Source organism: Pan paniscus, chromosome 6 (genome assembly GCF_029289425.2).
Source record: "Pan paniscus chromosome 6, NHGRI_mPanPan1-v2.0_pri, whole genome shotgun sequence".
In the NCBI taxonomy this organism is placed as follows: Eukaryota; Metazoa; Chordata; class Mammalia; order Primates; family Hominidae; genus Pan; species Pan paniscus.
In genome coordinates, this window is record NC_073255.2 from 185,728,848 (window position 1) to 185,741,170 (window position 12,323).

Below are 12,323 nucleotides of genomic sequence, written 5' to 3' on the forward strand. Positions count from 1 at the left end.
AAATAAATCAATAAATAAGGCCGGGCGCAATGGCTCACGCTTGTAATCCTAGCACTTTGGGAGGCCAAGGCGGGTGGATCATTTGAGGTCAGGAGTTTCAGACCAGCCTGGCCAACATGGTGAAACCCCGTCTCCACTTAAAAAAAAAAAAAAATTAGCTGGGCATGGTGGTACATGCCTGTAATCCCAGCTACTTGGGAGGCAAAGGCAGGAGAATCGGTTGAACCCGGAAGGCGGTTGCAGTGAGCCGAGATCCCGCCACTGCACTCCAGCCTGGGCGACGGAGTGAGACTGCGTCTCTAAATAAATAAATAAACAAAAATTAAGAATCCTATTTCCAGACCAGGCCCCGGAGAGTCAATAATCCGAGATGTGAAGGAGACCTTAAAATATTATTGATCCCAACACGGGCCGCGTGGGACGTGAACCGCCTCACCTTGGCAACCACATTTGTAATTTCCGCAAATGATCTATATCTTCTTCATTCCAAAATTGTGCCTCTCCGTCACTCATTCCACCCATAGGCTCCCTTCAGCCCTGTCCCCCTTACTCTCACCCTGCACATTTCCGCTGTTCTAAATACGGCTGCCCTTCAGCAGAAGCTGTTCCCTGCAGACGGCGCCTGCGTATCGAGCCTCCGTGAAGAAAATCACTCCCCAGAATGAGCCCGGCTTTGCGGCTGGGTCCTAAACTGCGGTGAGCTGAACCTTCTCGTGGGAATGTGAGAAAGCGGAACACACGTGGGCCCCAAATAACAACCCTCCCCACACCGAAGCCCAAGAGCTGGGGGGGAGGGGCGGAGGCGACGCGGGCGGCGCTGGCCGCAGGGGCCGGCAGGGGGCGCGCTGGCCGCGGCGGCTGGGCAGCGCGAGCCTGCGGCGCGTCTAGGCCCGCGCGGTTCCCGGTGCACTCGCTGCCCACAAAGCGCCAGCTGAGGGGCCGCTGCGGGTGGAGTGCGGCGGAGTCGGCCTCGCGACCCCAGCTTGACCCGCCGCCTGCTGCACCGCGCCTCCGCCGCGTTCCTGCGCGTCCCGAGCCCCGACGGCCGCGTGAGTCCCGTCCGTGCGGGGAAGGCAGGGCCGGGTCGGCGCCGCCTGTGGAGAGGACCCGGCGGCCGGGCCTGCTTGGAGCCGGGCGCGGCGGCAGCGGCGGCGACTTCCGAGGCCCGGGCTAGACAGCGCAGGGCCATGGCTGAGGCGGCCCCGGCCCCGGTAAGGGCGGCCGCGCGCGAGTGTTGTGAGCCCCCGAGACCCAGACCCCGAGGGAGGAAGGCGGGCGGGCAGGGAGCTGCCAGGCACAGGCGCCGTTCTCGGGTCCCGCCGGCCACGTCGCCTGTCGCCCGTGCTTGGCGGCTGCAGCCTCGCGTGAGGGGACTTAGCGGGTGGGTGTGAAACCGCCGACCCGGGGACACCAGGCTGGGCCGCAGGTCTGAGGGGGACTCGCAGGCAGCTATGAGACCCGGGGCCCTGCAGTTGGGTTGAAGTCGAGGGGGTGCCTGCTGCGTGTCAGCCCCACGCCTGCCCGCCAGACGCGCAGCGGGGTTGGGCTGGGGAGCCGTCAGCCATTCTCGCGGCCGCGGGAGCGTTCGTCACCAGCAATCTGAGCGGTGGCGCGGGCGGCATTTAAGTGTGCGGAGGCTCATTCCCGCCGCGCTGCGTGACGCCTGGGCTCCCGGCACCGGACGCGGGACACGCGGGAGGCCCTCCCGAAATAGCTGCCGAATGAATGGTGCGGACCCGGAGGCTGGAGTGGCCTCGCGTGCGTGGCGGTTCATTCGCGGGTGTTTGCCAAGGCCTGCGGGGGCCGGCAGCGGCCAGTTGCCAGGGCGACCGAGGCGACCGGGCCGCGCCTGCACGCAGCCCCGTAGAATGAGAAGGGGACGGTCAGGCCGCGGGGAAAGCACTGATCGCATTTGCCACCCAAGAGGTCTTTGGTCACCTCTAGGAGAGCGATTGTACTGGGTCAGGAGCCACCCTGGCACATTAGGGGTGACTGGGAAAAGGAGGAAGAGCAGCGATGGGTAGGGGATAGAGCAGAGGGAAGTGCCACCTCCACTCTTGGACCTGTTTTTCTTTTTTCCAACCTTTTTTTTTGTGTATAGGTGGGATGGTAGCGATGATCCTGTGTCTGTGCCAGTCCTGGCTAATAGAAATATAAGGGAAGCCGCATACAAAACTCTAAATCAAGCTTATCCAACCCGCGGCCCCCAGGCCGCATGCGGACTAGGACTGCTTTAAATGCGGCCCAACACAAATTCGTAAACTTTCTTAGAACATCATGAGATTTATGCACGGACCTTTTTCTTTGTCTTTTTTTTTTTTTTTTTTTTTTTAGCTCATCAGCTATCATGATCAGTATTTTATGTGTAACCCAAGACAGTTCTTCCAATGTGGCCCAGGGAAGCCAAAAGATTGGACACCCCTGCTTAAATTCTCTAGGCGTCACGTTTAAAAAGTAAAAAGCCAGGCGCTGTGTTGTGCACACCTGTAGTCCCAGCTAGGCCGGGGACTGAGGCGGAAGAATCACTTGAGCCCAGGAGTTCGAGGCAGTCCACACCGCGTCTCTAAAATGAAAAAAATTTTTGAGAAGTTAAAAAATAAAGATAAATAGATGAAATTAATTTTAATTATATATCTAACTCAATATATGCAAAATATTATTTCAACATGTCATCAATTTATTTATTTATTTTTTGAGGTGGAGTCCCACTCTGTCCCTCAGGCTGGAGTGCAGTGGCGCCATCTGGGCTCACTGCAACTTCTGCCTTGCCGGTTCAAGCGATTCTCCTGCCTCAGCCTCCCGAGTAGCTGGGACTACAGGCGCGTGCCACTACGCCCGGGTCCTTTTGTATTTTTAGTAGAGAGGGGTGCTTCACTGTGTTTGCCAGGATGATCTCAATCTCCTGACCTCGTGATCCGCCCGCTGGGATCCAAAGTGTTGGGATTACAGGCGTGAGCCACCGCGCCTGGCCTCATGTAATCGATTTAAAACATAAATGGCCGGGTGTGGTGGCTCAAGCCTGTTATCCCAAGCACTTCAGGAGGCTGCCGTGGGAAGATAGCTTTAGCCCAGGAGTTGAAGACCAGCCTGGGCAACATAGGGAGACCCCATCTCTACAAAAAAAAAAAAAATTTTTTTTTAAATTAGCCAGGCGTGGTGGCATGCGCTTGTACTCCCAGCTACTCCGGAGGTGGGAGGTATTTGAGCCAGGGAGGTGGAGGCTGCAGTGAGCTGTGATCCTGCCACTGCCCTCCAACCTGGGCAACAAAGTGAAACCCTGTCTCAAGCAAACAAACAAATATTTTTTTCATACTAAGTCTTCAAAGTCTCGTGTATTTTATACTCATAGCACATCTCAATTTAACTAACCACATTTCAGGTGCTCAGTGGCCACATGTAGGTAGTGGCTACTGTATTGAACAGTGCCAGTCCACCCTATGGAGAAGAATCAGGAGACAGATTGACACTAAGAAAGGAACAACCTACCCAAAAAGGTGGAAGGGGTTGGCATAAGTGAAGCAAATGTGGAGAGTTAAGATTTAAATAGGATGCAACTTCCTTAGGAAGTAAAGAAGAAAACTTAGATTCGGTTACTGATAAGTTTGAAGCGAGGAGTATGAAGAGAAAGTTGAATGAATTTAGGTCTGATTAATTTCCATCTCAAAGTAAGAGGACATGTCATCTTCTGAGAGTGGGGGCTGCAGCAGAGAAGTCTTACTACTCAGTGTCAGCATCACCTGGGAGTTTGTTAAAAATACAAAATCTCAGGCTGTGTACCATGGCTCACACCTGTAATCCCAGCACTTTGGGAGGCTGAGGCAGGTGGATCACTTGAGCTGAGGAGTTTGAGACCAGCCTAGGCAATATGGTGAAACCCTGTCTCTACCAAAAATAAAAAATTAGCAGGGCATGGTGGTGTGTGCCTGCGGTCCCAGCTACTCGGGAGGCTGAGGTGGGAGAATCGCTTGAGCCCATGAGATGGAGGTTGCGGTAAGCTGAGATTACACCACTGCACTCCAGCCTGGGTGACAGTGAGACCTCATCCCAAAAAAACAAAAACAAAACCCAACAGAATCTCAGTTTTCCTTACAGACCTACTGAATAAAAATCTGTACTTTGACAAGATCTCCAGGTGATTCTTCCCTGCCCCCTGCGCCCCCTGCGCCCCCCCGCCGCCTCCCCTCCCACCCTAGACAGTCTTGCTCTGTCACCATGCTGGAGTGCAGTGGCACGATTTCAGGTCACTGCAACTTCCGCCTCCTGGGTTCAAGTGATTCTCTAGCCTCAGTCTCCCGAGTAGCTGGGATTACATCGCTTGCCACCACACCCAGCTAATTTTTGTATTTTTTAGTAGAGATAGGGTTTCACCATGCTGGTCAGGCTGGTCTCAAACTCCTGACCTCAGGTGATCCACCTGTCTCAGCCTTGCAAAGTGCTGGGATTACAGGCATGAGCCACCGTGCCTGGCCCCTCCAGGTGATTCTTATTCATGTTAGTTTGAGGACAAACTGTACTAAAAGCTGAAGGACTGTGCTGAGGCTTTGTAGTAGCCACTTTATGGAATGGGACAAGCGGCATGGAGGGCACGAGTCAGTGTTGAGATCCCCACTAAGCTTAGAAACCATTGGTATGTGGTGACAGCAGTTTACCTGGTGATTTCCTCTAGGCACGCTTACTAATCTGCTTACAGGAATGGAGAAAGAATGATTGGACTGATTCAAGGCCGGAGGTTAGCTGAGCAGGTGAGGCAGAAAGACATGAGAGAAGGGGAGTTGGAAGTAACTGACGTGATCAACTAGAGAAAAAAAGCCAGGAACGGGCAGATACCAGGAGCGAATGGAGTGGTCAAAGGACTAGGTGAAATGAGAATAAAGTAGTGGGTGAGTTGGAAAGATGGGAGGTTGTGGTCAGAGAGTGGCTTATCAGGTTCATAGAGTTAGAAGGCTTTGTATACATCATCCTAGTCCAACTTATTTGTTGTGGGAATTTTTTCCTTTTATACTACTCTTTGTTTCAAAGTAAATTATTTTGGAGCAGCCTTTTATTTTCTTGGAAAGATCAATAACCCAGGAGTTATAGGTTACAAGGGGCTATGGTCATGTCAGTGCACTCCAGCCTCGGTGACCCTGTCTCTAAAAATAAAAAAACATAAAAAAAAATTAAGCTATAGAAGGCACCCTGAGGCGGCTGGTTTGCATGCAAGCCTATTTATTTATTCATTCATTCAACAAAAATTTTTTTCTTTTTTTTTCTTTTTTTTTTTTTGAGACTGAATCTCGTTCTGTTGCGTAGGCTGGAGTACAGTAGCACAATCTTGGCTCACTGTAACCTCTGCCTCCTGGGTTCAAGCAATAAGTGGATAACATTTAAACTATCCATCTTAGACTTTAAAATCATATATAAAATAATGTGGCCGGGCACGGTGGCTCACGCCCGTAATCCCAACACTTTGGGAGGCCGAGGAGGGCGGATCACGAGGTCAGGCTAACATGGTGAAACCCCGTCTCTACTAAAAATACAAAAAATTAGCTGAGCATGGTGGCACGCTCCTGTAGTCCCAGCTACTCGGGAGACTGAGGCAGGAGAATCACTTGAACCCAGGCAGCGGAGGTTGCAGTAAGCTGAGATGGCACCACTGTACTCCAGCCTGGGCGACAGAGCGAGACTCTGTCTCAAGAAATAAATAAATAAGTAAATAATAAATAATGTGATTTCCCTTAAAGATTTCTTTTTTTTTTTTTTTTTTGAGACGGAGTTTCACTCGGTCACCCAGGCTGGAGTGCAGTGGCGCGAAGTCGGGTTACTGTAAGCTCCGCCTCCTGGGTTCACGCCATTCTGCTGCCTCAGCCTCCGAGGTAGCTGAGACTACAGGCGCCCGCCACCACGCCTGGCTAATTTTTTCTATTTTTAGTAGAGACAGGGTTTCACCGTGTTAGCCAGGATGGTCTCGATCTCCTGACCTCGTGATCCACCCCCTCGGCCTCCCAAAGTGTTAGGATTGCAGCGGTGAGCCACCGCGCCTGGCCTAGATTTCTTTTTTTCTTTTCTTTTTTTTTTTTTTTCTGAGACGGAGTTTTGCTCTTATTGCCCAGGCTGGAATGCAATGATGTGATCTCGGCTCACCGAAACCTCTGTCTCCTGGGTTCAAGCGATTGTCCTGCCTCAGCCTCCGAGTAGCTGAGATTACAGGCATCCGCCGTGATGGCCGGCTAATTTTGTATCTTTAGTAGAGATGGGATTTCTCCATGTTGGTCAGGCAGGTCTCGAACTCCCGACCTCAGGTGATCGGCCTCTCAAAGTACTGGGATTACAGGTGTGAGCCACCCACCGCGCCCAGCCTCTTTTTTTTTTTTTTTTTTTGAGACACAGTCTCCCTCTGTTGCCCATGCTGCAGTGCAGTGGCATAATCTTGGCTCACTGTAACCTCCGCTTCTCAGGTTCAAGCTGATTCTCCTGCCTCAGCCTCCCGAGTAGCTGGTGTTACAGATGTGCACCATCACCTGGCTAATTTTTGTACTTTTAGTAGAGACGGGATTTCACCATGTTGGCCAGGCTGGACTCGCACTCCCAAGCTCAGGTGATCTGCCCACCTTGGCCTCCCAAAGTGCTGGGATTACAGGCATGAGCCACCGCACCGGCAAGAATTTCTTTTTTTGAATAGTTCAACAATTATTTATTAGTGGGTCACAATGGCCCACACCTGTAGCCCCAGCTACTTAGGAGGTTGAGGCAGGAGGATTGCTTGAGCGAGCCAGCCTAGGCAACATAATGAGACCCCGAGACCCCGTCTCTAAAAAGAAAAAAATGTATTTATTGTAGGCCAAAGTTTGCCTGTCTGAAAATTTCGTTATATTGGTTCTAGTTCTGCCCTCTGGAGTAACATAGTGTAAGATGAAACAAGGCTGTTCTGCCTTCTGTTTTGTAACCCTCATTATCTGAAAACAGCTCTCATGTTTTTTTCAGATTCAAGATTCTTAGCTTATTCAGCCATTACTGAATGGTGTGGTTGTAGTTTGTAAACAGGGTGATTGACAGGTCTAGAGCATAAGTCTATAATGGATTTATCAGAGGGCACTAAGTTCAGTGAGGCCTGGAAAGGATCCTTGTGCACATTTGCCTTTTCCAGAGATAGAGGATGCTGCAGCAACCTAAGCTGGGCCTTATAGCGGAGGAAATATACCAGACTAGTTCAAGAGCCAATTTCATTAATTCACTGTCTTACCCAATCTATCCCAGAACCACCAAATCAGGTCTCTTGGCTGTTGATGCCAGTGAGCTCCAGAAAGATGAGGCATACGCAGGCAGTACTAGAACTATATTCAAATTAATCTCTGCTGGACAGTTAAGCAGTCCTTATCTGATTTTAGTTTGGAGTTAGGGTTCCTTCTAACACTCAATGTCTTGTTCCATCTTTCCACTGCATGCAGACATCTGAATGGGACTCCGAGTGCCTTACATCCCTGCAGCCCCTTCCTCTTCCTACAACCCCAGCAGCAAATGAGGCACACCTGCAGACAGCAGCTATCTCTCTGTGGACAGTGGTGGCCGCCGTGCAGGCTATAGAGAGGAAGGTGGAGATCCACAGCCGGCGACTCCTACACCTAGAAGGTCGGACAGGGACAGCAGAGAAGAAACTAGCCAGCTGTGAAAAGACAGTTACCGAGCTTGGGAACCAGCTGGAGGGCAAGTGGGCCGTGCTGGGAACCCTGCTGCAGGAGTACGGGCTGCTGCAGAGGCGGCTGGAGAACTTGGAGAACCTGCTGCGCAACAGGAACTTCTGGATCCTGCGGCTCCCTCCAGGTATTAAGGGAGATATCCCAAAGGTAATACCTTCATTTCCAGATGTAAAGTGGTACCACTAGAACTTACATTAGTAGTAGTCTTGGTCATTCAGTTACTTAGATTTTTTATTTCCTTTTAAAGTTTCTTAAAATATCTCAGGCTGAAAGAATCATGAAGGTGTTTTATGTTTGTCTATTTGGGAAACATTTTATGTTCAATTTAGTACCCATTTAGAGTGCCAAGATTCAGATTGGAAACCTCTTGCCGGACCAAAGTTGGCTATCTGGTAGATGGATTTTTTTTCTCTTTTGGTTTCTCCTACCCATTACCCATGAGCCGCTTCTTTCTTCGTTAACTTGTGTGCCAGATTCTTGGGGAGGAGACTACATAAATATTCTTCTAAATCAGTCAATTTGAGGCTGGGCGCAGTGGCTCATCCCAGCACTTTGGGAGGCTGAGATGGGCAGATACCTGAGGTCAGGAGTTTGAGACCATCCTGGCCAACGTGAGGAAACCCTGTCTCTACTAAAAATACAAAAATTAGCCGGGTGTGGTAGCACACGCCTATAATCCTAGCCACTTGGGAGGCTGAGGCTGGAGAATAGCTTGAACCCAGGAGTTGGAGGTTGCAGTGAGTCGAGATCATGCCACTGCACACCAGGCTGGGCAATAAGAGCAAAACTCCTTCTAAAAAAAAAAAAAGGCCTGGCGAGGTGACTCACACCTGTAATCCCAGCATTCTGGGAGGCTGAGGCAGGTGGATCTCCTGAGGTCAGGAGTTCAAGACCAGCCTGGCCAACATGGTGAAACCCCGTCTCTACTTAAAATACAGAAATTGGCCAGGCGTGGTGGCTCACACCTGTAAACCCAGCACTTTGGGAGGCCGAGAAAGGCAGATCACAAGTTCAGGAGTTCAAGACTGGCCTGGCCAACAAGGCGAAACCCCATCTCTATTAAACATACAAAAATTAGCTGGGCTTGGTGGCGGGCACCTTTAATCCCAGCTACTTGGGAAGCTGAGGCAGGAGAATCGCTTGAACCCGGGAGACGGAGGTTGCAGTGAGCTGAGATTGCGCCACTGCACTCCAGCCTGGGCAACAGAGTGAGACTCCGTCTCCAACAACAACAAAAAAGAAGAATCACCTGGTAGGCTTTTAAAATTTTGGTGAGCATCACATCCAGATTCTGACCTAATAGGTCCAGGATGGAGCTTAAGCACGAATAATTTTTTAAAAACCTCCATAGATGATTCTAATATATGACTAGGGTTGTGAATCACTGATGTGTAGGGCATTTAAAACCAAGGAAAGGAATTTGGATTTTTAACTAAGGTGTAATGAGGAGAAATTGGAGGGTTTGAAGCAGAGGAATTATATTTGGTTTTATTTATATTTTTATATATATATATATATATATATATATTTTTTTTTTTTTTTTTTTTTTTTTTGAGATGGAGTCTCACTCTGTTGCCCAGGCTGGAGTGCAGTGGCGCCATCTGGGCTCACTGCAAGCTCTGCCTTCCGGGTTCACGCCATTCTCCTGCCTCAGCCTCCTGAGTAGCTGGGACTACAGGCGTCCGTCACCATGCCCAGCTAATTTTTTGTATTTTTAGTAGAGACGGGGTTTCACCATGTTAGCCAGGATGGTCTTGATCTCCTGACCTCGTGATCCGCTCACCTCGGCCTCCCAAAGTGCTGGGATTACAGGCGTGAGCCACCGCACCCGGCCAGTTTTATATATTGAAAGAATCCCTTTGGCTGCTTTGTGGAGGATGGATCGTAGGGGAAGAACTGAAGAAGGGAGGAAATACTAAGGCAGGGAGGGATGCAAGTGGCTTGGATGAGGGTAGCAGTTGTAGAGATGGAGAGAAGTGGACAGATGCAGGATGTTTGGTGGTAGAACTGACAATAAGAGTTACTGATGGGAAGGCCGGGTGCATTGGCTCACGCCTGTAATCCCACCACTTTGGGAGGCTGAGGCGGGCGGATCACGCGGTCAGGAGTTTGAGACCAGCCTGGCCAACATGATGAAACCCCGTCTCTACTAAAAATACAAAAAAATTAGCTGAGCATGGTGGTGGGCGCCTGTAATCCCAGCTACTTGGGAGGCTGAGGCAGGAGAATCGCTTGAACTTGAGGGGGAGGTTGCAGTGAGCCGAGATCACGCCACTGCACTCCAGACCAGGCAACAGGGTGAGACTCCATCTCAAAAAAAAAAAAAAAAAAGAGTTACTGATGGGAATTAGGAAATAAGGCATTAAGAACAGTAATTGTAGGCCAGGCGCAGTGGCTCACGCCTGTAATCCCAGCACTTTGGGAGGCCAAGGCAGGTGGATCACCTGAGGTGAGGAGTTTGAGACCAGCCTGACCAACATGGAGAAACCCCATCTCTACTAAATATACAAAAAAATTAGCTGGGTGTGGTGGCGCATACCCGTAATCCCAGCTACTTGGGAGGCTGAGGCAGGAGAATCGCTTGAACCCAGGAGGCGGAGATTGTGGTGAGGGGAGATTGTACCACTGAACTCCAGCCTGGGCAACAAGAGCGAAACTCCATTTCAAAAAAAAAAAAAGAATAATTATAAATTTACTGTGTGGTAATTTAGTTAGAACTTACTATTCTAAGTGTTCTTATTTTAAGGCATATGAGTCTCAGAAGAACCCAACTTGCCCGAGATCACATAGTTAATATAAATAACAAAGTTATGTTTTAACTAGGTTGGCTCCAGAGCAGATGCTCTTAACCACGTTAGGTTTACTGTCTCAGGCTTTCGGCTTGAAGAACTGGGTAGATGGTGTTGGAGTTTCCTTGAGGGGAATACCTTGGGAAAGTGTGGCCTTGGGGGTGGGAGGAAATTAGGAGTTCCTCTTTGACAATGTTAGGTTTGAAATGCCTGTGATACTTTCAGGAGAGACGTTAAAAGTGGACTAAGAAAGTCCAGGACAGGGCGGGGCGCGGTGGCTAATGCCTGTAATCCCAGCACTTTGGGAGGCCGAGGCGGGCGGATCACGAGGTCAGGAGATCGCGACCATCCTGGCTAACACGGTGAAACCCCGTCTCTACTAAAAAATATATAAAATTAACCGGGCTTGGTGGCGAGCGTCTGTAGTCCCAGCTACTCGGGAGGCTGAGGCAGGAGAATGGCATGAACCCGGGAGGCGGAGCTTGCAGTGAGCCGAGATGGCGCCACTGCACTCCAGCCTGGGCAACAGTGAGACTCCATCTCAAAAAAAAAAAAAAAAAAAAAAGAGAAAATCCAGGACCAGCAGGGCGTGGTGGCTCACGCCTGTAATCCCAGCACTTTGGGAGGCCAAGGCAGGCGTTTCATGAGGTCAAGAGATCGAGACCATTGTGGCCAACATGGTGAAATCCTGTCTCTACTAAAAGTACAAAAATTAGCTGGGCGTGGTGGCGCTTGCCTGTAGTTCCAGCTACTTGGGAGGCTGAGACAGGAGAATTGCTTGAGCCCGGGAAGCGGAGGTCGCAGTGAGCCGAGATCGTGCCATTGCACTCCAGTCTGGGCAACAGAGCAAGACTCCGTCTCCAAAAAACGAATAAAAATAAAAATCAAAAAGAAGGAAAGGCTGATGAGGTAGAGGAAAAAACAAACAGGAAAGTATGTGGTGTCACAGGGCCAAGGAGAAAAAAAAGCATCCCAAGTAGAGAGTTGTCATTTATGTTGAATATGTTACTGGGAGGTTTAGAAAGATGAGGACATTGAGTATGATTTGTCTGCATAGATGTCACTGGTGGCTTTTACAATAATTGCTTGTGTGGACTGGTGGGATAGAAGACTGAATGGAACAGATTTTGAAGAGTGAATGCGAAGAGAAAAAATGGAAAGATGATCAACAACTTTTTCAGATTTTTCTGTGAAGTGGGGTGGAGAATGAGGAAGTACCTGGGAAGGATATTGGAGCCGTTTCTCATAGAGAACCTTCTCCATAGTACCTTTTGTTTGTGCATCTGGAGCTCCTCCAGAAGTTCCTTGGGATAATTTAAATTTAGTATTCATGGCCTGGCGTGGTATCTCACACCTGTAATCCCAGCACTTTGGGAGGCCTAGGCAGGCAGATCATCCGAGGTCAGGAGTTGGAGACCAGCCTGACCAACATGGTGAAACCCTGTCTCTACTGAAAATACAAAATTAGCTGGGCATGGTGGCGCATTCCTCTAATCCCAGCTACTCGGGAGGCTGAGGCAGGAGAATTGCTTGAACCCGGGAGGCAGAGGTTGCAGTGAGCCGAGATCATGCCATTGCACTCCAGCCTGGGTGACAGAGCGAAACACTGTTTCAAAAAAAAAAAAAAAAGAAAATTAGTATTTATTTTAAGAATAATAGTAAAGGTAAGTTAAAGTTATTGTCTTATCTGGAATAAGTGGTTAACAGTTAAACTGTCCATCTTAGACTCTAAAATCATATATAAAATAATGTGATTTCCCTTAAAGATTTTTTTTTTTGAGATGGAGTCTCCCTCTTGCTCAGGCTGCAGTGCAGTGGCGTGATCTCGGCTCACTGCAACCTCCACTTCCCGGGGTCA

General features: G+C 49.6%; 1 protein-coding gene across 6 annotated transcripts in view; it reads left to right on the top strand.

Annotated features, from left to right (window-relative positions):
- The first annotated feature begins 850 nt into the window (after window positions 1–850).
- The window catches only part of ZNF398 (zinc finger protein 398), a 45,354-nt gene continuing 33,881 nt past the window's right edge, over window positions 851–12,323 (top strand). Inside the window, exons 1-3 of one of the 6 annotated variants that reach the window (XM_055115503.2) lie at window positions 1,264–2,020; window positions 4,691–4,742; window positions 7,428–7,823. In XM_055115503.2, the coding sequence (XP_054971478.1) occupies window positions 1,722–2,020; window positions 4,691–4,742; window positions 7,428–7,823 (747 nt within the window). In that variant the 5' untranslated portion in view covers window positions 1,264–1,721. Of the gene's footprint in view, window positions 1,212–1,243; window positions 2,021–4,666; window positions 4,743–7,427; window positions 7,824–12,323 lie in introns of those variants that run through there. The other 5 variants (XM_055115505.1, XM_055115506.1, XM_003820504.5 and 2 more) reach the window with 5 other exon arrangements.